The sequence below is a fragment of the Osmerus eperlanus genome, chromosome 3, assembly GCF_963692335.1.
Source record: "Osmerus eperlanus chromosome 3, fOsmEpe2.1, whole genome shotgun sequence".
Classification (NCBI taxonomy): domain Eukaryota; kingdom Metazoa; phylum Chordata; class Actinopteri; order Osmeriformes; family Osmeridae; genus Osmerus; species Osmerus eperlanus.
Genome location: NC_085020.1, coordinates 20,078,308 through 20,101,814, shown reverse-complemented (window position 1 = coordinate 20,101,814; position 23,507 = coordinate 20,078,308). Strand labels below are relative to the sequence as shown.

Here is a 23,507-nt window from a genome sequence, read left to right as displayed (position 1 = left end):
GGTTGCTCCTTATGACCCTGGAAATGAAGGCAGTTTGGATTGGTTTAACACATGGCATTTAATATGACCGGTAACATTGTTTCTTATCTATCTTGGCATTTGCCGTATTGTTATTTAATGTATTTAAACATTTGAAAAAATAATATATTTCATGTCAAAGGTAAACACTAGTAGGCTATTGCTATTTTTTGTTGCTGTGAAGAAATATAAAATAAAATCATATTCTTGAATGTTGTGTTGTTGATCAAATATGAGTACTGTTTATATCCTGGAATGGTACACACTTCTTTACTACTGAAGACAGAACTACACATTTTATAGTCAATGTACTGCTTATAAAAATCACAATAATATTATGGAATATTTTCCTTAAACAGCCTGTTTAATAGGCTTGCATTTCCAAGCAGGTGATATAAGTGTGATATGACACTTTTGCAGACCTGTATAGCAGATCAAGTTCAAGGACAGGTACTACCGGCAAAAATAATGCATTTTGTTCAACTTATCAAATGCGATTTTTTTCTTTTCTTGATTATAGCTGTTGTGAGTTGGTAGCAGTAGCCACTGTGTGGCAGTAAAGTATAGGCTTGTGAGACCATTGTGCGTCTACACTTCTTGAGAGTTGTCGTAGCTTATTTCTTGATAATAAGAACCCATTGAAGAACACAATAAGTTAAGAAATGAATAACAATGATGTTTATCGAGATATCCCAGTTTTTCGGATGGTCATCATCATTTTATGGTGCTGCAGCTTATACTCTCGACAGCTATCTCCAAGATGTATATATCTAAGTGCATGGTCATTTATTACCCTTACAACTACCCGTAGTAGAGGAGCTGTTACGGAAGTATGTGTGGAAAATGGCTTCGGAGACAAACGACACAGATTTGGTAGCAGAACTCAGTCCGAAATCATCAGAGGTAGGAGAACTTTACACTTGTGTTGACTAATATCAACAAACCATTTCCTCTATTAAAGGAGGAACTGTGTTCGGTTCAACTTGTGTCTAAAGTTGTTCCAGCTATTATCATGGGGTAGTTTTACGACGCTTGACTACCGTCAGCTAAGCTAACTAGCCTAGCGGAGTTAGCAACCGCGCTCCTCACATGGGGCAAACCTAGACCGCGCTCTAGCTAGCCTGCTAGCTAGACACGCTAACGTTCGTCCCTCTTCACACTACTAGCTAGCTATTCGTGACCCGTTACCTAGTCCAAGTTCATCATTGAAAAGTTTTGTCCTAAATGTTTGTATTTAATAAGTTGCATGGGTCCATTATAAGTTGCTAGGTAGCTGCTGTGTATGACAGCCTTTTGTCATCGTTCATGCAACTGTTCTCTAGCTTGATGCTGGCTAAGTGGCGTTTCGGGTTATTCCACCGTATGTTTAGCTTGATAGCTATGTCATTACAACAATGGAGTTAACTTGCTAACTTGTTTGCTACATCAACAGCTAATTATCTTACTCTAAAACGGTCTCGATCATAATTGACCTGACAGTTGGACGATCTAACACAGTGTTGCTTCTTCCGCCACGGTTGCTACCTAAGTAGATGTGAGTCCAACTGTCCCGAGGACTGAAGTAGTCCGCACATATTATTCGCTTAGGCAAAGTTAGTAACTGCATTACAGCAAGCTATTTACTTCGTTTTTAATTACGGTTCGGTCGCCTCTGTCCCTTCAGCCGTCCAGTCCCAGACGGATGGAGCCTCCCGTTAGGAGCAGCGGTAGTCCCTCAGCCAGAGACGCCGGGGTCGAGAGGATCCGTGGTGAGTTACACTTGTACAGTCTACTACATTTTCTACAGAGGGAAAACACAGCACCGTATACAATTATTGTCTGTCGTTTCTGTCTCTCTGTAGCAGAAGACAGAGAGTCTGGAAGTGAGAGCCCCAAGCCAGCCAACCCCGGGGTGGTGAGCCCCAGGGCAGGCAGGGTCGGGGCAGCGAGCCCCAAAGATGGTGCTTCCTCCGGGCCCAGCGAAGGCAGCCAGGATTCCAGCGGGTCCCGCAGTGACAGTAGCGATGACGAAGACAGCGATGATGAAGACGAAGGCACGGTCCGCAGGATGAAGAGCAGCGTTGCTCACGTCATCAGGGTGAGGCGACACACATGTCCTTATAAGCAGCACAGTGGCCGAAGGAATCGTGACCGTTTATCTTGGAAGTATGTGTTGATGTGTAGCTCTGACCCAGGCCCGCGTGCGGGGTGTTTGATCTGGTAAATGACCATGTTGACGTTCACATTGTTGGTGTTCATACTGTTGTGGTTGTGTTTCAGAGAGACCCAGGTGAAGCCGGCCAGGCCAGGAGAAGGAGCTCATCCCCAGACCACGAGTACGTGGAGATTTAGCCTGGCTTCCTGCTCCCTCTGGTTCTAGATCTACATAGATGTAGACTGGGCCTGAACATGTAGATATAGACTGAGCCTGAACATGTAGATGTAGACTGAGCCTGAACATGTAGATATAGACTGAGCCTGAACATGTAGATGTAGACTGAGCCTGAACATGTAGATATAGACTGGGCCTGAATACATTAAAATTAGTTTTCTGTTAACCATAGAATAGACAGATTTGGTCTGGGAGAAAGGACCTAGTTGTACGATGTGTGCTCTTGGTAAATCTATCGTGTTGTTGTTGTTCCAGGAGCGATGAGGGCCGGAAGTCACGGTCACGGTCTCGCTCCAGGAGCCAGGACAGAGATCGGCGCTATGAGAGGGGACGCTACGGCAGGTAACAACACGCCTGGCTTGGCTGCTCTGGTCACTGGCCCTATCTCATAGGCTTTTCACACTCGCGTATTCTTAGCCCATGGTTATCCTTAGCCCCAGGCTAAGAGTTGACCCTGGGATATCTTAGCCCTGTGTTTAGTTGATTTTCCGGGGATAACCCTGCAAACGTGGGGCTAACCCTGCTCCAGAGGCTAGCCCTAGGATAAAGTCTGGGTTAGCCCACTTTGGAATGTGCCAGAATTGTGCCAGGGTGAAAGCTTTCTTAGCCTGGGGCTAAATAAGTTCTAATAAAGCTTTTAGTCCTGGGCAAAGTGCCTTGTGAAAAGCCTGTAAGAGTGCCATGTAAATCACAACACAAACAACAAACACCTGGCTTCTGTCCCAGACCTGTAACTCACCTTAACTAACCTCCTCCTCCTCAGAGATCGGTACCAGGACCGAGACAGGGACCGCTACGAACGCCACTCCAGCCGGGACAGGGAGGACTTCAGGAGGAGGGGCCGGTCTCCGTCCCCAGCCAATAGGGAGGCTGCAGGCGAAGAGCCTCCAACCAAGAAGAAGAAGGAGGAGCTGGACCCCATCCTGACCCGCACGGGGGGGGCCTACATCCCCCCCGCCAAGCTCCGGATGATGCAGGCGCAGATCACCGACAAGAGCAGGTACGGCCGCCATCTTTGTAGTCCTCCTCGTCATCATCATTAGCGCCATGAGAATCAATAGGGATACAAGTGATTCCTGGTGCTGTCTTGTGCACTTATTGATGTGAACCCCAACTCTGTACCTCCCTCACATATCTCCCTCACCCCACTAGCCTGGCATACCAGCGTATGAGCTGGGAGGCTCTGAAGAAATCCATCAACGGTCTGATCAACAAGGTCAACGTGTCCAACATCGCCATGATCATCCAGGAGCTTCTGCAGGAGAACATCGTCAGGGGCAGGTAACGGACGCGTGTGTGTCTGTGTGTGTGTGTCAGGGGTCCGAATTGGGAGCAAATGATGGCCTGTTGCACATCCTTAACTCGGTGTGTGTGTGTGTGTCCAGAGGTGTGTTTTCCCGCTCGGTCCTGCAGGCCCAGAGTGCGTCTCCCATCTTCACCCACGTGTACGCTGCCGTGGTGGCCATCATCAACTCCAAGTTCCCCCAGATAGGAGAACTCATCCTCAGGAGACTCATCCTCAACTTCCGCAAGGGATACCGCAGGAATGACAAGGTAGCTACCCCGACGCGCTAGCCCTGAACACCCCAGTATGTGTGCTAGCCCACGTGCTGCAAGGCCAACACAACAAGAATCAGTACACTAGTGCAGACTGTGAACCATAAATGTGCCCTGTTGATCTGTTTCCAGTTGGTAACACTCAGTGGGGTTTGTTTTTCAGCAACAATGTCTGACGGCATCCAAGTTTGTGGCCCACCTCATCAACCAAAATGTGGTATGTCTTCCTGGAACATCCGTAACATCTGCACAATGCATCTAGGCCTCTTGACATAGTAGTAGAACTTCCCATTTCAGATCTCGTCCCTCTGTCCAAAGAACCAATCGGGATCTTTCAAATCTGTTGTTTATTTCCCGGTTAATGGTTCTCTACCTACCTACCTGTCCTCCACCAGGCCCACGAGGTGCTGTGTCTGGAGATGCTGACCCTGCTGTTGGAGAGGCCTTCAGACGACAGCGTGGAGGTCACCATCGCCTTCCTCAAGGAGTGTGGCCTCAAGCTCACAGAGGTCTCTCCCAGAGGCATCAATGGTACAGATGGGTTTTGGTCGAAACGTAGAAAAGCGCCTTTGTAAAGCCAGTTGCCAGCTACACACAGCTTATCTTGCTTGTCCGAGTAAACATCAGGTTGGACGGAATTCTTGTCGTAAGAAGGAGAAGCATTTCCACGTTCTCCCACGTTAAGTCGGTTTGTTGTCACATTGACAACTTAGAAGCTGTGCAGAAGAGTCGTTTACACTAGTGCACAGCGCTGATAGACATCTCCGAATTGTGGAAGCCAAAGGAAGGATTCGTATTGCGTCGCTTCTTGAGAACTCCAAGGCATGATCGGATCGTGCAATAGTTGGCTCTGAGGCAGGTTTCCGCATTGCTGGGCTCCGCATTGCTGGGCTCCGCTGTTTAGTTTCGCAACAAGTATACAGGCTACGTCATTAGTCTGTAGTCGTAACGGGAAGCTGATACCAAGTAGAAGTGTTTAACGTGCTGTGTCTGCTCTATACGAGCACCAACGAGAAGTACTGATGCATCTCTGCACTGACGTCATACAGGACTACAGTGCATATAGTACACGGTTACTGTTAGCCCCTGTTTTCGTTATCAAACATGTTTGACCTGTTTTTTTCCAGCCATTTTCGAGCGCCTGAGAAACATCCTCCACGAGTCGGAGATCGACAAGCGGGTGCAGTACATGATTGAGGTGATGTTTGCCATCAGGAAGGACGGCTTCAAGGACCACCCCGTGGTGCCCGAGGGCCTGGACCTGGTTGAGGAGGAGGACCAGTTCACCCACATGCTGCCCCTGGAGGACGAGTACAACCAGGAGGACGTCCTCAGTGAGACACGCACACATATATACACACACACCTTCACACACACAATCACACACCTACACACACACACACACACACACACACGCAAACCTATGTACACACACCTACATACACACACACCTACATACACACACCTATATACACACCTACACACACACACACCTACGTACACACCTAATATATACACACACATACCGTTTCTGTTGATCTGATGCTTTATATCCAAAACCGTCACAGCGCCTTGTGCTCTACTGTAACTGGAAATATCTGATCCGTCCAGATGTGTTCAAGATGGACCCAGACTTCTTGGAGAACGAGGAGAAGTACAAGACCATAAAGAAGGGTACGTGTGGTGCTCCTGGACCAGGAGGCTTTTCTATCTCACTTGACATGCAGAGGAATGTTTGAGCAACAGGCCAAACTCGGGTCCATGTCACAGGTTTAACACACGCACTTGGTTGAACGCTGAATCTGCACGTGGATGTCTGAGGTAATGGAGGTGTTTGGTTTTGAATCTTCCATAACCGCCGTGTTCCCCGTGTGCGCGTGCAGAGATCCTGGACGAGGGAAGCAGCGACTCGGGAGAGGACGCGGACGGGAGCGACGATGACGACGACAATGATGAAGAGAAGGAGGGAGAGGTTGGAGAAGGTAGGGTGTTCAGCCAGCTGTACTGAGCTCCCACGGAGGGAGGGAGGGAGGTGGGGAAGGAGGGGGGTGAGGAGAATGAGGCAGAGTGAAGCAGAAGAGAGGCACATGGCTGGCTGGGCCAGATAGAGGGCGCTAGAGAGCGAACAAGAGACAAGGGGGGGAGGTGAGAGAGCCTGGCGTAGAAGATGGAGAGAGGAAGAGAGAGAGAGCCTGGGGTAGAGGATGGATAGAGGAAGAGAGAGAGAGCCAGGGGTAGAGGATGGAGAGAGGAAGAGAGAGAGAGCCAGGGGTAGAGGATGGAGAGAGGAAGAGAGAGAGAGCCTGGGGTAGAGGATGGAGAGAGGAAGAGAGAGAGAGCCTGGGGTAGAGGATGGAGAGAGAGAGAGAGAGCCTGGGGTAGACGATGGAGAGAGTGGGAGAGAGGAAGAGAGTGGAAGCATTCATCCACAGTTGTGTCCTCGTTTGTCCTCGTCGTTCAGCAACCCAGCGTCTGGGTCGCCCACAGGAAGCAAAGCCAGAAAGCCATTAGTGTGGAGGGCTGCCTGCCTCTCCTACTGGCCTGTCTGGAACGCTTCCCTCACCCCGGCCTTCCAGGGTTGTCACGGAGATCCCCAGGAGGTGGTCGCTTGTGCCCCTCCCCTTACGTCCTCCTAACATCACCTCCTCTCTGCTCCAGACGGAGAGAAGATTACCATCTTCGACCAGACAGAAGTCAACCTGGTCGCCTTCAGGAGAACCATCTACCTGGCCATCCAGTCCAGGTATGTTCACCTGCCCAAACCGTACCGTAAGACACGACGACATGCCTCACCATATAATAACCTGGCCACAAGCACACTGCACCATACTGCCTCTATCCGTCTTCTCTGCAAGCCCGGACTTGGTTGCCCAGATATCAATGCGGTCTCTGTAGAGTGGGAGCAGTTCCTGCTGGCAGCCCGGGGTTGACAGGGTCCAGTCAGTGGCCGGGCTGGCCTGTCTCTCTGGTCCCAGGGCCAACGGTGCTGACTGAAGTGGGTCATTTAGCCAGCCAGAGGCTGGATCTGGACCTCTCCTCTGGGTCTCAATCAAACCTTCACACAGATGGTAGAAATCAATGCCTGGCCAAGATACGCTCGCGCGCGCACACGTACACACACACACACACAGAGAAACCACAACCCAACACACACACACTTACACAGCAGCCTCCCACGATGGTAGGGATATTTAAAGCGTGTTTGAAGAAGTCACACATCTCCTCTCCATGTGGGTCTGGAGGAAATGCGTGGCCTGGTGCCACAGCCTTCCTGGGATCTGGAGGGGATGGGAGCTGGACGGGAATGGGTAGGGGGGCAGGATTCTGGGAATTTTCAGAGGTGGAAACTTTCCATGGGAATACAGTATTTCTTTGATTAAACGATGCACCGTTTATTACACAATGTTCAAATTTAGTGCAGCGTTTATTTGAGGGCGGCGTTTATTTGAGGGCGGCGTTTATAAGAAATACGGTATTCTAGGCTAGCTGCGCTAGCATGGTAACGTGTCTTTAGACAAGCTTGCTAATTCGCTACATTAAATGTTCTAAGATAGTTTGAACAGTACGGTCTTCTAAATCACCGATTTGGCAACAAGCAAATGTCAATGTTAGCTAGACTAGCTAGCTCTATCTCATCTGCTTTTTATTAACGCTGATTTGCAAGGAATGCAAGAACAGCTAGAAAGCGAAAACACCTAGATTGTAGCCATTTAAACTAGTTTAGCTTGCTAACGCAAGAGCACCTGCCTCCAGTTCTTTCAATAGATAATCTAGACAGGCGTTAGCAATAGGCTAGACTGCTATAAGTTTTCTGGCTTTTTTTTCGTAAGCTTCCCTTATAATGCTGACTAACAGCTAGTCTCTAGCTAGCTAGAGTTATTTGCCAAGTAAGGTATGTTGATGTGTATTTGAAACGTATTTAGCTAGCAGTGGGCCCCTAGTGCAACAGGAGAGAATGTTCATTCAAATGACATGCTGCTACTACCGTATTTCTGTGGCTGGGTTTATTACACAATGTTAATTCTTGGTGCAGCGTTTATTCAAGGGCGGCGTTTATTTCAGGGCGGCGTTTAATCGAAGAAATACAGTATTCAGAAATAAGAGGGAATATTTTGGGGAATGAGAAATAAACAATCAAAATTTAGCTGCTTGAGTTGGACGATGTCAAAATAAGCACCGCATTTTGAAGGAACCTTTTGACGAATGCAACCCCTTTGCAAGCCGAGGGATGGGGGAGGGAGAGATGGAGAAGGGAGGGAGTTTGTTTACCAAACACTTCGGAGCTGAAGTGAGGGTTTAGCACCAGGTTGAAACCGGTCAATCTGACCTCCTTCTCTGCTACACTTTATAAGGGGGGGCTCAATACAGAGGGGGGTAGAGAGAGGGACGGGAGAGCTACATTGAGGAAGAGGGAGGGAGGGGTAGGGGCTGAGACAGGGAGATGCGTCAGTGAGAGAGCAGGCCCATCAGTGCTGTACCCTGGGGCCGGCCGGCCAGTCAGTTGGCACTGATGCTGAAAGCTTCCCCCCTCCTCTGATGCGCTGCTTTCAGCTCGCTGATGAAAGCCTCTACCCTGCCCCTCTTCTGCCCAAACACACTCCCAAACGCCACCGTCTACAGTCCTCTCTCCGTCCCCCCCCTTCGCTCCTCTCAACTGGCCTACCATCCCTCTCTCCTCACCCTAGTACTCACACACACACGCCACCCCTTACTTAAACACCTCCACATGCTTCTAACAGCCCCAGCCGGGTTAGGAAAATATCAGTGCCGCACATTTCTCTGATATTTGAAAGATGCTCAGTGCTATTTGAGAGCGTGTGCAGTCGAGCTGTCCTGTCATCCATCTTTTAGCCAGGCAGGTCTTGGTGCACTTGTGCATGATGATTAAATGGGAGTACATCATGGAGCATGTTTGCTATCAAGGAGACTGTATTTTGAGAAGACGGTGTGAATTTTCTCAGTTGGAATGCCAGAGAGACTGAGTCAGATGCGTTGGATGCTGTGTGTGTGTGTGTGCGTGCGTGATGCAGAATGTGTGTAGTAAGTGTGGGAGTCACCCACCAGGTCTGTAGTATTCCTCTCAGCTATGCTCCACATCTACATCTCTCTGTCTCCCCACAGACACACACTTACACACTCACACACACACACACACACACTACTGTAAGATGAGGACAATGTAGAACAGAGGCCAGACCCCCTGGGGAGACACAATCTGTTTATCAGCCTGTTTGTTTACTTAGGCACATTAGTCGTCTAAAATGTCTTCCTGTCAAACAACATGATTCTGTAGAGTTAAGGCAGGATTGGTGGAGTCTTCGAGCTAACTCTGTCTCTGTGTGTGTGTGTGTCCACAGTCTGGACTTTGAGGAGTGTGCCCACAAGCTGATTAAGATGGACTTCCCTGACAGTGAGACGGTAGGTACCCCAGCTCAGTCGTCTGCTAAGACAGCGGTGTTTTAGGATTCTGCACACTTCTCGTCCACCTTCCCCCGTTCTTTCTCTCCCACCAAACACACCTCAGCATGCCTCCTCCACCCTCCTCCTCCACCACCTTCTCCCTCCTCCTCCCCTTCCTCTTCTCTCCCTCCTCATGAATGACTTTTTTCACCCCACCATCACAGCCCTCCGTCCCCTCCCCCACGTTTTGTATGTTTACTTTGTTCAGGGTTTGGGTCTAAATATTTACTTCTGGTCGCCATGGGGACCATGCACATATTGGTCACTGGGGGCAAAGACATTTGCCCTACTTCCTGGTTGGCCTGTGAAGATGTCAGACAATGATCTTCAGTCCTGGTTCTCAGGGCTCACTGTTTAAAGTGAATGGCCATTTTGAAGCCCAGCAGAAGCCCGATAACGACCCATTCATTAGAATCAAGTGTAGGCTGCAGCTCTGCTCCCACGCCTAGAACCTTCTCTGGCTCCAGAACCCTTCCCTCGGAACGCCCCCTACCCTGGTTCCATCCATCCAGAACGTTCTCATCTGGACACGACCCAGATATCTAACCTCAAAATCCCCCACGACGCAGGGTGAACTCAGTGACCCGCTAGGTAGCGTTCACAGTTCAGCGAGCCTCCTCCAACGCCGCCATGCTCTCCCCCTAGCCTGGCCGTTCAGACTTCCCAAGGAGGACTCTCACCTCCAGGTTTACATAAGCCCAACCTGAGGCCTCCACCAGCCTCCCCATATAGCTGAGGCCCGGCCCACGCTGCTCCAAGGGTGGAGAGGATATTTTGATATTCTGTAGTGCAGAACCGACGTTAGCGCTAAGTTTGGGAAAACGGTTTGAAAAAGACACTCGTTGTAGATGTTGGAATGTGAACATGGGGTTCAGCCAGGTCTCGTCAGTGATGGGTTGAGCGTGCCTAGGTAGCCGAGTGCCGCAATGTTTTTATTGTCAGTTGTAAACACGTCAGTGACTGTCAGATGTGAATCACGGCTATACACCTGGGGTTTGGCGTACAGGCTGCACCTCTTCTCCATTCGGGCGGGAACAGCAGCTCCCCTACCCACCCTGTGGACGTTAGATGTGGAAACATGGCGTTGATATTTGTTTTGTTTTTTTATGAAAATTCAGATGACAAGCCTGTTAAGTTTATACGCCCCCCTTTTGTGTGTAAGAGTTTGACGTCTGACAGGAGAGTTGGAGGGAGGGGGAGAGGAAAGAAGCTGACTTGTCTGACGGGAGGGGGGGAGAGCGGCGATATGAGAGGAGGAGGAGGGGGGGGTTAAGTTCTGCCAGCTCTGGCTTTTTTTCCTTTCTCTATCTTGTCTTTCTCCCTAGATAAGGTATCAGGTGCAGAACCTCATCTGGTTTCCCACAGAGAACTGGAGACGGACGGAGAGAGAGACTGACAGGGAGAGAGAGAAGAGAGAAACAGAGATAGAGAGACCGAAATGGAGAGAGACAGACTGAGGGAGAGAGTATGCAAGGCCTCGTCTGCCATGAAAGCACCTCATCCCACAAACCTCACGACAGATGGCTCCCCAAATCCTTCCTGACAACTCACCCTACCACCCCCAGTCCCAACCGCAGCCGTAGTCCTAGTCCAACATCCTGTCCCAGGCCTGGACATCTAGCCTCCAGAACCCAGATGCAGCATGCCTGGGCAACAGGGGCTTAATGCTTCACCACAGACAGGAAGCCTGTAATCTCTGCTTCCTCTGTGCCTGGAGACCAGGGGTGGGGCTGTTTCCAGCTGCAGGGAGGTTCTGGGGGAGGGCTCCACTAGACATGGAGACCAATCTATTCTATTTGATCGAATACGGCCTTTATGTGGTCTGTGGATGGTTTGTTTATGGACTATGTATCTATGGCTTAGTCCTGGTACATACACTGAGAAGTTTAAACCCAATGTGTCATGGTCCATTTATTATGATTTTTTTTTTTGTTGCTTAAAACTGTATCAGGTTTTTAATTGTTAATTTAATTGTCTGTTGTTATTGTATATTATGTTATATGCTTGTAATATTCTCTGTACTGTAGCGCTTTGGGTGCAAGAAAGGCGCATTGCAAATAAAATGTGTTATTATTGGAGGTCGGGGCTGAGCGGTGAGGGAATCGGGTTACCAATCAGAAGGTTGCCGGTTCGATTCCTGGCCATGCCAAATTTGTTGTGTCCTTGGGCAAGGCACTTCACCCTACTTGCCTCGGGGGGGAATGTCCCTGTACTTTAAGTCGCTCTGGATAAGAGCGTCTGCTAAATATGTCAATGTAATGTAATTATTGTGTCTCCTCCACAGAAAGAGTTGTGCAACATGATTCTGGACTGCTGTGCCCAGCAGAGGACCTACGAGAAGTTCTTCGGTCTGCTAGCAGGGGTAAGATTGAGTTCTACCACACGCCGTCCAGAGAAGAAGAGAGCTGTGTGGAGGGACATGTCGCCACCCCATGACTTCCCACACCCAAAGACGGCTCTTGGTATGTTTGTGTGCGTACAGTGCGGTGTGTTCATTTGTGTGTGTGTGTTCCCAGAGGTTCTGTGTGTTGAAGAAGGACTACATGGAGAGCTTCGAGGCCATCTTCATCGAGCAGTACGAGTCCATCCACCGCCTGGAGACCAACAAGCTGAGGAACGTGGCCCGGCTGTTTGCTCACCTGCTCTACACAGACTCCATCCCCTGGAGCGTACGTACGCCTGTGCCAAAGCTGCTGACACAGTGTCCTCTCCCAGGGTTCAGCTTGCCTCTGTTCTAGTTTGCTTTCTTTTTTATGGGGGGGGCAATAATGATGAAAGAGGCCCAAATGTGTTGTCTCTCTGATTTATAACTGATATCTTCATTTTGGCGTACCGCCAGGCCAGAAAAGAAATCCAGGGGAAACATCGACCGATCCATCATCAGCTCAGTTTTAGACAGGCTCTGCTTGTGTGTGTGCTTGCATGCCGTGTGCATGTGAGGGGCTAACCATGCGTCTCGTCTGGTCCTCAGGTGCTGGAGTGCATCAAGGTGAGCGAGGACACCACCACGTCCTCCAGCCGCATCTTCGTGAAGATCCTGTTCCAGGAGCTGTGTGCCTACATGGGCCTGCCTCGCCTCAACGAGAGGCTGAAAGACATGTACGCACCGGGGGCGCTTCCCTGGGAACGCTCCACACCTAGCCTAGTCCCTTCTCCTTCAGGGTCCACTGGTCAGGACGACCAGGATATGTACCCCCGTGGGGTCTAATTGTGTGTGTGTGTGTCCTCCAGGACTCTCCAGCCCTTCTTCGAGGGCCTGTTTCCCCGCGACAACCCCAGGAACACCCGCTTCGCCATCAACTTCTTCACCTCCATCGGTCTGGGTGGCTTGACGTAAGTGCCTCTCCCCCCCGGAGAAACACAGTCCACGCTGCATCTCTCCTCCACGCTGCATCCATCCTCCACGCTGCATCTCTCCTCCACGCTGCATCCCTCCTCCACGCTGCATCTCTCCTCCACGCTACATCTCTCCTCCACGCTGCATCCCTCCTCCACGCTGCATCCCTCCTCCACGCTGCATCTCTCCTCCACGCTGCATCTCTCCTCCACGCTGCATCTCTCCTCTACGCTGCATCTCTCCTCCACGCTGCATCTCTCCTCCACGCTGCATCCCTCCTCCGCTGCATCTCTCCTCCACGCTGCATCCCTCCTCCACGCTGCATCCCTCCTCCACGCTGCATCCCTCCTCCACGCTGCATCCCTCCTCCACGCTGCATCTCTCCTCCACGCTGCATCTCTCCTCCACGCTGCATCTCTCCTCCACGCTGCATCCCTCCTCCACACTGCATCTCTCCTCCACGCTGCATCCCTCCTCCACGCTGCATCTCTCCTCCACGCTACATCTCTCCTCCACGCTGCATCCCTCCTCCACGCTGCATCCCTCCTCCACGCTGCATCTCTCCTCCACGCTGCATCTCTCCTCCACGCTGCATCTCTCCTCTACGCTGCATCTCTCCTCCACGCTGCATCTCTCCTCCACGCTGCATCCCTCCTCCGCTGCATCTCTCCTCCACGCTGCATCCCTCCTCCACGCTGCATCTCTCCTCCACGCTGCATCTCTCCTCCACGCTGCATCTCTCCTCCACGCTGCATCTCTCCTCCACGCTGCATCCCTCCTCCACGCTGCATCCCTCCTCCACGCTGCATCCCTCCTCCACGCTGCATCTCTCCTCCACGCTGCATCTCTCCTCCACGCTGCATCTCTCCTCCACGCTGCATCTCTCCTCCACGCTGCATCTCTCCTCCACGCTGCATCCCTCCTCCACGCTGCATCTCTCCTCCACGCTGCATCTCTCCTCCACGCTGCACCCCTCCTCCACGCTGCACATCTCCTCCACGCTGCATCTCTCCTCCACGCTGCATCTCTCCTCCACGCTGCATCTCTCCTCCACTCCTCTCTGCACAGCTAGTAGAGATGTGGTGCTCTGTCGGAAGGCGCCTTCTCAACTGACTCTATCCTTGTCTTCCTCCCTCTCTCTCCAACTCTCTCTCCCTCCCTCTCTCTCTCTCTCTCTCTCTCTCTCTCCTTTTCCCCTCTCTCCGTCTTCCCCTCCATTTGGGTTGCCGTAGTGACGAGCTGAGGGAGCACCTGAAGAACGCCCCGAAGATCATCATGACCCAGCGGCAGGAGGTGGAGTCGTCCGACTCGGACTCATCCTCCTCCGACTCGTCCTCGTCCTCCTCCTCAGACAGCAGCAGCAGCAGCAGCAGCGACTCCTCCAGCGACTCGGACTCCTCCAGCAGCTCAGGTAACACACACACACACACTGTAGCTCGCCCCCAGAGCGTCACGGGGGGGGTGCTCCCAGTGCCAGGCTCGGTGCGTGTCTGCTGGTGCGTGTCTGCTGGTGCGCGTCTGCTGGTGCGCGTCTGCTGGTGCGCGTCTGCTGGTGCGCGTCTGCTGGTGCGCGTCTGCTGGTGCGCGTCTGCTGGTGCACGTCTGCTGGTGCGTGTTGGGTGACAGGCTTGCGGTTCCACATGCAGGCTGTGGTGTGTCAGAGCGTGGTTGGGGATATGGAGAGTCCTGGGGAGTCAGGTGGCTGAACGGTTAGGGAATCGGGCTAGTAATCAGAAGGTTGCCAGTTCGATTCCCGGCTGTGCAAAATGACGTTGTGTCCTTGGGCAAGGCACTTCACCCTACTTGCCTCAGGGGAATGTCCCTGTACTTGCTGTAAGTCGCTCTGGATAAGAGCGTCTGCTAAATGACTAAATGTAAATGTATGGAGCGTGACGGCAGGATCTGTGACGGCAGGATCTGTCGCGCACAAACGCATGTTCTCTGGTGAAATCCACCCAGCCTTCCCTTGACATAACACAGCGAGAACAGCCTAGAACATGCCACACCACATTCCTGGCCTCACCCTCTGCATGGGGCTTCCCTGGGATTAGTGTATGTGTGCATGTGAGTGTGCCGTGCGTGTGTGTGAAATACCAGTCCCTGCTATGTTGTGTGTGTGCGCGCGCGCGCGCAGTAACAGTGGCCTGGTATCTCCTGATCTCAGCCTGACTTCTCTAGACAAATGTCAGCCTGCCAGACAGTGTTGATTTTAGACTATTTTTAGGGGTGCTCAAGCACACCTACATTTAATCGCAGCACCCCTAAAAATAATAATAAAATAAATGAATTATGAGTTATTATCTTAAATAAGTTTTAGTGCTCTAACATGTTAAAACAATGTTTATTTATTGCTGACACATCATTATCGTTTCATTTGATGCTGGTAGTTCATGAAAAAATTTGGTAGACGCTCTGGATAAGAGCGTCTGCTAAATGTAAGAAAGGGACTTAGTTTTTTCATTCATTCAATATTTTGCATAATAATAATAGTATTAATTGTTATCCAGTGAAATTAGTGATTTATTAGCAAGGGGGTTTAACACTTTTTCAAGGCACTGTATCCATGTCACATTCTCATTGGGGGCTGAGCCCCCTAAAGGTCTGATCCTAGAATGGCCCCTGCTGCCAGAGATGGGCCTTGGGCTCACCACCATCATCCTCATCATCTGGCTCTGCTCGGTCAGAACAGCCGGTCAGCCACTGACTGACCTGTTTTAGGAAAACCCCAGAACTGAATGTGAAAACAATCTTGTATGCGTGTTTTGTCCACCACACCAGATTTTAAGAGCTGGTTTCCTGAAGCTCAGCTGTGTGTGTGTGTTTACATGTATTCATTTAGCAGACGCTTTTATCCAAAGCGACTTCCAAGAGAGAGCTTTACAAAAAGTGCACCGGTCAATGATCATAAACAACGATGTTGTTTGGTGTTGCCTGAGTGAGCTGTGTGTGCAGCACCTCTTAACCGTGACGGCCGTCTCCGTTGTTGCAGACTCCGACTCCAGACAGAAGAAGAAGAAGAAGAAAAAGCCAGAGGCCAAGAAAGTGGACAAAACCAAGAAGAAGAGCTCCCACAAGTCCTCCAAGAAGGCTCCGCCGGAGGACCGAGCCGGCAAGAAGCAGGAGGGACGCCGCCGTCGCCACGACGACAGCAGCAGCAGCGGCGAGGAGCGGCCCCAGGCCCTGCGCCAGCGGGGGCCCCGCGACGACCCCTCGCCCGCACGGGAGCGCGCCCGCCCCGGCCAGGAAGCCCCGCCCGCCAGGCCACCCAGAGAGGAGGAGGAGGAGAGGCCCGACGCACGCAGACACCGCGACAAGGATAGGACCGGCCGGCCTCGTAGCCCGGAAAGGGAGGAGAGGGGGAAGGAGAGGGAGGAGAGGGGGAAGGAGAGGGGGAAGGAGAGGGAGGAGAGGGGGAAGGAGATGGGGAAGGGGAAGGAGAGGGAGAAGGAGAGGGAGGAGAGGGGGAAGGAGAGAGAGGAGAGGGGGAAGGAGAGGGAGGAGAGGGGGAAGGAGAGGGGGAAGGAGAGAGGGAGGGAGCGGGAGAAAGAAAGGTCAAAGTCACAGGAACGCGGCCGCAAGGAGAAGGACTCCAGAGACTCTTCCAGGAACGGGCTGGAGAGGAGGGAGGACAGGAAGGAGAGGGGGGAGGACAGGAAGGGGGAGGAGAGGGGGGAGGAGAGGAGGAAAGAGGAGAGGAGGGAGGGGAGGGAGGACAAGGAGAACAGGCATTCCGATCGGTACAGGGAGTCCAGGAGGAACGAGGAGAGGAGCAGAGATGACTCCCCTCGCAGGAGGAGATAGTTTGGTTACAGGAGGAGGAGATGGGGAGGGGATAAGGGATAACAGCCACACTAGATGGAATAAGAGAATACTAGTGATGAAAGTCTGGCTGCATCAATATAAGGGCTGTCACATCCATACTGTCATCATGCAGCCTAGGTGGTTATGAGCTCAAGTCTTTTTTTCCGGTCATTGTGGCCTTCTAAACCAAGCCGCTGTGTGGAGGTCCCAGCCCTGGTTTCACCTGGATCAGATCTACTCTGTAGGCAGGCAGGGAGGGAGGGGAGGAGAGGGAGTGGAGAGCTGACGCTATGTCTACTGTGTATCCATAGCTGTGAACCAGACCTCCTGCCAGCTTCCTGCCGTTCTGACTGCTGGAGTGTGTAATGTGTTTCTCATCCAGTCCTGGCTTCTCTGCTCATCGTGGTCTTGTGTGTGTGTGTACCAAACAGCTGCAGCCAGGTGAAGTGTGTGTTAGCAGGGTGAGGCTCCTGACCTGCCATGCAGTGTGGTCTGTGTATATATATGATATAAATAAAGGACATCTCTAGGGGTTCTAACTGCCGAAGTCTGCCGGCCTCACACCCTCTAAATCGCCATGTTTGTATTTGCTGCAGCATATTTTGTATTGGTGGAACCTATTTTTCTGTTGATGAAAATTGTGACAAGATGAAACATGAATAAAAACTCCCTCAACTGTTCTCCCTGTGCTGTGCTTTACTCACTCCAGCTGTGGCCTAGTTAGCTTTGGGAAACTGGTCGTTTGACGAGGCTTCAGATAAATAGCTGATGCCCTTGCAAGTGTCTTTGACTAAAAGCCCAAGTACCAAACAGCTTATGAAAGTTGCAGTTGGATGAGAGTGAATGTCCTCGCTTTCACCCAGCTGTCTGCTTTGCGCCAACATATTTTACCGTGAGGTAGACCACTGAGGAATGAATTCCCCAAACCCTGAAACGGCATCCAACTGTTAGGAGCTAAATCATTTGCTCCTCAAGCCTGTGTGTTTTGCATAAGTGTTGTCTTTTTTTCACATTCTAAAATAAACTTGTTTTTCCTATCGAGTGTTTTCATGTTGTGAGTGTGTTGTACCACATGATGTTCTTAAATGACACCCTTCTTGACTGTGTGTGTGTGTGTGTTTTCTAATGTTATGCTGCCTCATCATACTGCAACTGGAAAGACAGGCATCCTGCAGCTGGTGAAGGACAAGGCAGAGGTGTTTCCAAAACAGGCTTTTATCTCATTGAAGGAACATTCAATTATTTACACTAAAGAGACACGCTGAATATTTTTTGGCAACACAGAAGATACTTCTCACGTTAAAATAGCAGAGAAAGTCTATCCTTCACCACATTGCATCCTGCATTGATGAAACGCACACGAGTGTGCCTTGGGTGACCTTGAGTGCCAGCCCAAGGTCGTAGCAGGGGGAGGGGGAGGGGAGGAAAGTGGGTCGTCCTTTGTAGTGTTGTCGGGGGCAACGGAATGGAAGACTGGCTCCTCTGGGATGGAGACGAAGATCTGGAATCACAGAAGCTTGATCTGCTGTCAGTTCAGCGTGCCTGGGGGGGGGGAGGGGGGGGAGGGCAATTTAAATTCTATCTTATCCTCAATGAAGTATATCAATAAGTACTCACTCTCTCACCCCCTCCCCCCCCCCCCCCCCACACACACACACACGCACCCTCTTGTCTCTGTACTGAGACTGCACTGGTTAACATTTGATCTCATTCACACAGATATCGCTAATTGTTCACTCTGAGTCTCTTTTAAATAGACTCCTTTTCTCACAGCTCTCTCCGTCTCTCGCAGCCTGAGCTGTTCACAGTTTATGTTTTAACTGCGAGCATGTCGTGTGAACAGGGTTCACAGTCTCAATAATATACCATGGAACCAAAAGAAAGAGAGAGACTGGGGGAGAGAGACATAGAGAGAGACTGGGGGACAGAGAGAGACTGGGGGAGAGAGAGACATAGAGAGCGACTGGGGGAGAGAGAGAGAGACTGGGGGAGAGAGAGAGACATAGAGAGAGACTGGGGGACAGAGAGAGAGACTGGGGGAGGCCTAGAGTATCAGTCAGGAATGTTACACCTCCACAGTAGTAGATAATTTTAGCTTCAGGGATAATTCCTGCTGTTCCTCTCACTTCCAGTCTAATTGTCCTGCCTGATGCTAAGGATGAGATAGCAGCCCGTGTCTCTCCTGGCCTGGTGGGGGTGGGGGGCGGAGGATGGGGAGGGTGGGTGGGGGATGGAGGTGGAATATTACATTAGAACCTCACAGATGTTTGACACACTGCGTTCCCCTGAGAGGTTGTCGCGGTGACGACGGCTCTGCTTGGGTTGGTGTGTGAGCATCACATTAAGCTGGTGTCTCCACTCACGGACACGCGACTAACCCCCCCCCCCCCCGCCCCCCGGAGCAGGGAGGGAGGAGAGGTAATGAGACCATACATCACCTTGCCCATGTTCCTGTGGACCATTAGGAGGATCTGCATTACCTTCTAGCCGTGGGAAGGATGGATAGGGAGTCCTACTGGGCTACTGCACTGCATCATGGGCCCTCTGGATGGGGAATTTAGCCACCTATTGCTACAAACGTTGTCTGGGTAAAAATTACACAATTATATTTTAATAGAGAGGGTGTATGTGTGTGCCAGCCAATGTGTGTGTGTGTGTGTGTGTGTGTGTGTGTGTGTGTTAGTGCAGTCAGTCAACCTCCAGGGGCCATTTATGCTTCGGGGGAGGAACTGGTAGTGTGGGTGCTGTTCCTGCAGCCTGTGTTTAACTTCTAAAATAGAGGTTTATATGGTGACCAGCAACATAGCATATAATTAGCTCCCCTCCTGTAGCTGGAACATGTTAATCTTAGGAAATCCACACACTTTTAACACATTTGAACGTTGGCCATTTGAAGCAATGGGTGACCGTCGGGGAATAAATCATTGCCAGTCAAAGCAATATTTACAAGTAGTATTTACAAGTAGTATTTTCAATGTAAACAGGTTTATGAAACGTAATTCTCAGCTTCCTATTGAGGGTCTTTCCGTACCTATACGTCCATGAGTGGAAGTGGGATATACATGCAAGGCGCGCTCAGGTAGCGCTGCCCTCGAGGCCGCGGGATGAGCATGCGTGGATGCTATCTGGGCTAGTCAGAGCGAGCGGCTTACCGCTGTCAAACCGTCCGAGCGCGAGAGAGCGAGAGAGAACACTCGGTGCAACCGGCGACGAGAGACGAGACCGTTACTTTCTGACACCAAAGGCTGACTACAGGTATGTCCATAACCGTTTTTCCCTTCCCGCACAAAAGCGAGTGAACTATTGTATGAAGTGGAGAGGATGTCCAAACCATTTTAAACGAGACAACTTGCTGTTGAGCACTAACTAGTAGCCTATACTCTTGATCAGAGTTCCGTCAATATGACAGACAAGGCGTGTGTCAGACCCTGGCGTTGGCTTTCTCGGCATTCCACTCCCAAATTATTTCGTTTCTAGTCATGACTACTTTTCACAGACAATGTGAGTTGTTCACAATGACCACACGCATTTCGTAAACCGAGAGTGGATTTTTTTTTGCAGGGGGATGGGTTTGAGTAAACTATAGCTACGCGTGACAGTTCGGTTCAAGTCTAAACCGACGCTCCACCAGCTTTGCATCTGAGCGTCGTGAGTGTTTGTGGTCACATTGTAAACACCGCAAATGAACCTTCATGGCTGTTTGTTTGTTTGTTTACCTGAGAACTAGAGTTTGTTCATTATGAGTGTGTCATTCAACATCACCCGAGTCTTATAATTAAGGGATCTACGGATCCGACCGTAAACTGTAAATAAATCTACCAATTTGGCTACTGCACTAGTTTGTTAATTTATTTCCAATTAGGCTGGTTTAATGCTGTAGTGTTTATAGTTTGACAGCATTTTGTAAAATAAAGTATTCAATGAGCTTGTAAGCTGCTGCTAAGGAAGACGTCACGATGTGTCCAAAGAGTGCTGTTTTAAAGCCGCGGGAATACACAGGATGCATTTATGTCAACTGATAATCCTTCACAAATCCTTAATGCGAACTGGTACCGACTACGCATCTTGACCTATGTGTTTATGTTTTCTCTAGAAAACGATCTCGAACGCCGGAGTCTGCTTAGTTTGTGAAAGTGGATGTCGAGTTAATAAATTAAGCCAACATCATGTATATTTAGGGTCTTAAATCATGATGGTTGTCAAAGAACACCATAGTTGACTCTGTTGTCTCCACCACAGCGAGACGAACATGTCTGTCACTGTGAGGCAAAATGCGCTTTCATTTGTATAAGCAGGTATCTAACAGATGCAATAAAACATTCATGTGTGCGTGTCAGAGCTGGTGTTGGATTAGTGTGTGTGTCAGAGCTGGTGTTGGATGTGTGTGTGTGTGTGAGGAGCAAACTTCTGCAGTCAGAGAATATAGATGAGCGGGATTGGGCAGGACACATCAGTCCCCACAGACACACACACACACACGCACGCACACACACACACACACACACACACACACACACACACACACACACACACACACACACACACACACACACACACACACACACACACACACACACAGAGAGAGAACAGTCTCCAGTCACACATCTCCTGTTATTAAACGACAGGAGTTCATTTCAGCTCAGATCCACTAGAGGACCTCCTGTGCTCAACCTTGCATGATGACCTCATCATTCTTGGTTCCACAGTTGAATCAGAAAGTCCTGGGTTCTGGACAACACTGAAGGCTCGTCGAGAAGAGGGAAGATCTAATGTAGTATCCCCAGTAGCGTGTTAAGTAGAGTAGGACCTGGCTCAGTCTAGGTCCTTGAACCCAGGTGTAGAAAGCTAGGTGACCAGAGAGGGGTTTGTGTGTGCAAGTCTATTATGAAGAAAGGGCTCTCTCTGTTCCCTCAGGTATTTATTTATGGACGGCTATTTGATTTGTGGTATTTTGATACTTGAGGCATATGGCCCCCCTTGTGTATTTTATCTCTGTGTGTGTTTGGTGTGTGTGTGTGTGTTTGATGTGTTGGGTGTGTGTGTTTGGTGTGTGTGTTTGATGTGTTGGGTGTGTGTTTGGCGTGTGTGTGTGTGTTTGGTGTGTGTGTGTGTGTGTTGTGTTGGGTGTGTGTGTGTTTGGCGTGTGTGTGTGTGTTTGATGTGTTGGGTGTGTGTGTTTGGTGTGTGTGTGTGTGTTTGATGTGTTGGGTGTGTGTGTGTTTGGCGTGTGTGTGATGTGTTGGGTGTGTGTGTGTTTGGTGTGATGGTGAGCCAGGCTGCCCACCGGTCAGGCAGCTTGAGAACCAGCATGTCTACTATCTGGTTACGTCATGGCAGATTAACTGGGAGACCTGTGGAGAGAGTCACACTAAGATCTAATCAGAGGTGGTCCAGGACAAGAGAGACTGCTCTAGTGTGTCTAATAAGAAGTGTGTGTGTGTGGGCCTATGCGAAAAAGGCCCTGATACAACGCGCAAGTGTATGTCGAAGCTGTGCGATTGACTGTTTGTGAAACTATAAGCATGGCGGATTGCCACTGTGTTCAGTGCAGTGGGAAGACGCGAGTTTACAGTGCTCCAAGCAGTGTGTGTGTAGAGAGCACACGTGAGCACGTGTCAGATGTGAGCGTGAGCCTGGCAGGTAGGTGTGAAGGTGTGGAGGCGATGAGCCCGAGCGATGCTGCTGATGTCAGTCAGACTGGCACCTCTCTTCGAAGGAAGGCGCTCAATAGATCCATCTCTAGTTCTCCGCTTCTCCCTGTAGGCCTCCGAAAGGGTTCAGAGGGTTCACCTTCAGGGACAGATGGAGAACCCTTTTAGAACCCTTTCGCCTGAGAGAGCATGATCAGTCTTGACTGCTGTGTTGTGCTGAGGTTACTACGAGGAACCACTCGGTCTAGAAGATTCCTTGGAAGGTGTAACCGACTGCTACCTCGGATGGTCAGCTGATGCCGTTTTTCTTTCTCAATTTCTGTCTTTTTTATTAGCCCGTCCCCAAGAGGCGAGGACTGGAGCGCTGCATGCAGTACAGCCAGGTGTCCCTGTGGAGATACAGCCTTCCATCCACCACCAGAAGTTCTCTTTCTGGGGCAGGCCAGGTACAAGGAGCTGTACTGTAACACTGAGGGTAATTAGTCCCATTCTGTCTCTTATGATTAATGGTGTTCCACTGGCTGTGGGTCTGATGGCGATGCATGTGTGCGTTTGTGTGAGAGATGTGTGTGTGTGTGTGTGTGTGTGTAAGAGACGTGTGTGTGTGTAAGAGACATATGTGTGTGTGTGTGTGTGTGTGTGTGTAAGAGACGTGTGTGTGTGTAAGAGACATGTGTGTGTGTGTAAGAGATGTGTGTGTGTGTGTAAGAGACATGTGTGTGTGTGTAAGAGATGTGTGTGTGTAAGAGATGTGTGTGTGTGTGTAAGAGATGTGTGTGTGTGTACTGTATGTGATTTATGGGCTGCTGTAGCTATGATGATGTTTTAGCTGCACCTGCGGTTTTACTCAGCATCGGTGTATTGGAAGCTCAGTCATTTCCTATCATGTGATGAGGAAGTGAGGACAGTGAAAGTGATTGGCCGGTTCATAATAACAGTGTCAATCCCCAGGCTTGGTCTTAAAGATGTACACAGTGTGTGAACACTTGTGTGGATCTGTCCTTGAGCTGTTAGAGGACAGTAGAATTCCTCTCCTCTCTTCCCTTTTCTCCTCTTCTCTTCTCTCCTCTACTCTTCTCCTCTCCTTTCCTTTCCTCTTCTCTTCTCCTCTCTTCTCTCCTCTCCTCTCCTCTCCTCTCCTCTCCTCTCCTCTCCTCTCCTCTCCACTCCTCTTCTCCTCTCCTCTCCTCTCCTCTCCTCTCCTCTCCTCTTCTCCTCTTCTCCTCCTCTCCTCTCCTCTTCTCCTCTTCTCTCCTCTCCTCTCCTCTTCTCCTCTTCTCTCTTCTCTCCTCTCCTCTTCTCCTCTCCTTTC

The 23,507-nt window shown here is 50.4% G+C and overlaps 1 protein-coding gene across 2 annotated transcripts in view; it reads left to right on the top strand.

The window, feature by feature from the left end:
- The first annotated feature begins 784 nt into the window (after positions 1-784).
- The window catches only part of cwc22 (CWC22 spliceosome associated protein homolog), a 140,835-nt gene continuing 118,112 nt past the window's right edge, over positions 785-23,507 (top strand). The window contains exons 1-21 of one of the 2 annotated variants that reach the window (XR_009929792.1): positions 785-921; positions 1,682-1,766; positions 1,860-2,095; positions 2,278-2,333; positions 2,645-2,731; positions 3,153-3,389; positions 3,542-3,670; positions 3,775-3,943; positions 4,110-4,163; positions 4,342-4,477; positions 5,074-5,280; positions 5,558-5,620; positions 5,830-5,928; positions 6,605-6,689; positions 9,304-9,364; positions 11,691-11,768; positions 11,923-12,075; positions 12,378-12,505; positions 12,638-12,739; positions 13,976-14,154; positions 15,733-16,785. Coding sequence is in view for 1 of the 2 variants with exons in the window: in XM_062457752.1 (XP_062313736.1) it covers positions 862-921; positions 1,682-1,766; positions 1,860-2,095; positions 2,278-2,333; positions 2,645-2,731; positions 3,153-3,389; positions 3,542-3,670; positions 3,775-3,943; positions 4,110-4,163; positions 4,342-4,477; positions 5,074-5,280; positions 5,558-5,620; positions 5,830-5,928; positions 6,605-6,689; positions 9,304-9,364; positions 11,691-11,768; positions 11,923-12,075; positions 12,378-12,505; positions 12,638-12,739; positions 13,976-14,154; positions 15,733-16,544 (3,216 nt within the window). In the remaining variant the exon portion in view is untranslated. Of the gene's footprint in view, positions 922-1,681; positions 1,767-1,859; positions 2,096-2,277; positions 2,334-2,644; positions 2,732-3,152; positions 3,390-3,541; positions 3,671-3,774; positions 3,944-4,109; positions 4,164-4,341; positions 4,478-5,073; positions 5,281-5,557; positions 5,621-5,829; positions 5,929-6,604; positions 6,690-9,303; positions 9,365-11,690; positions 11,769-11,922; positions 12,076-12,377; positions 12,506-12,637; positions 12,740-13,975; positions 14,155-15,732; positions 17,583-23,507 lie in introns of those variants that run through there. The other variant, XM_062457752.1, reaches the window with a different exon arrangement.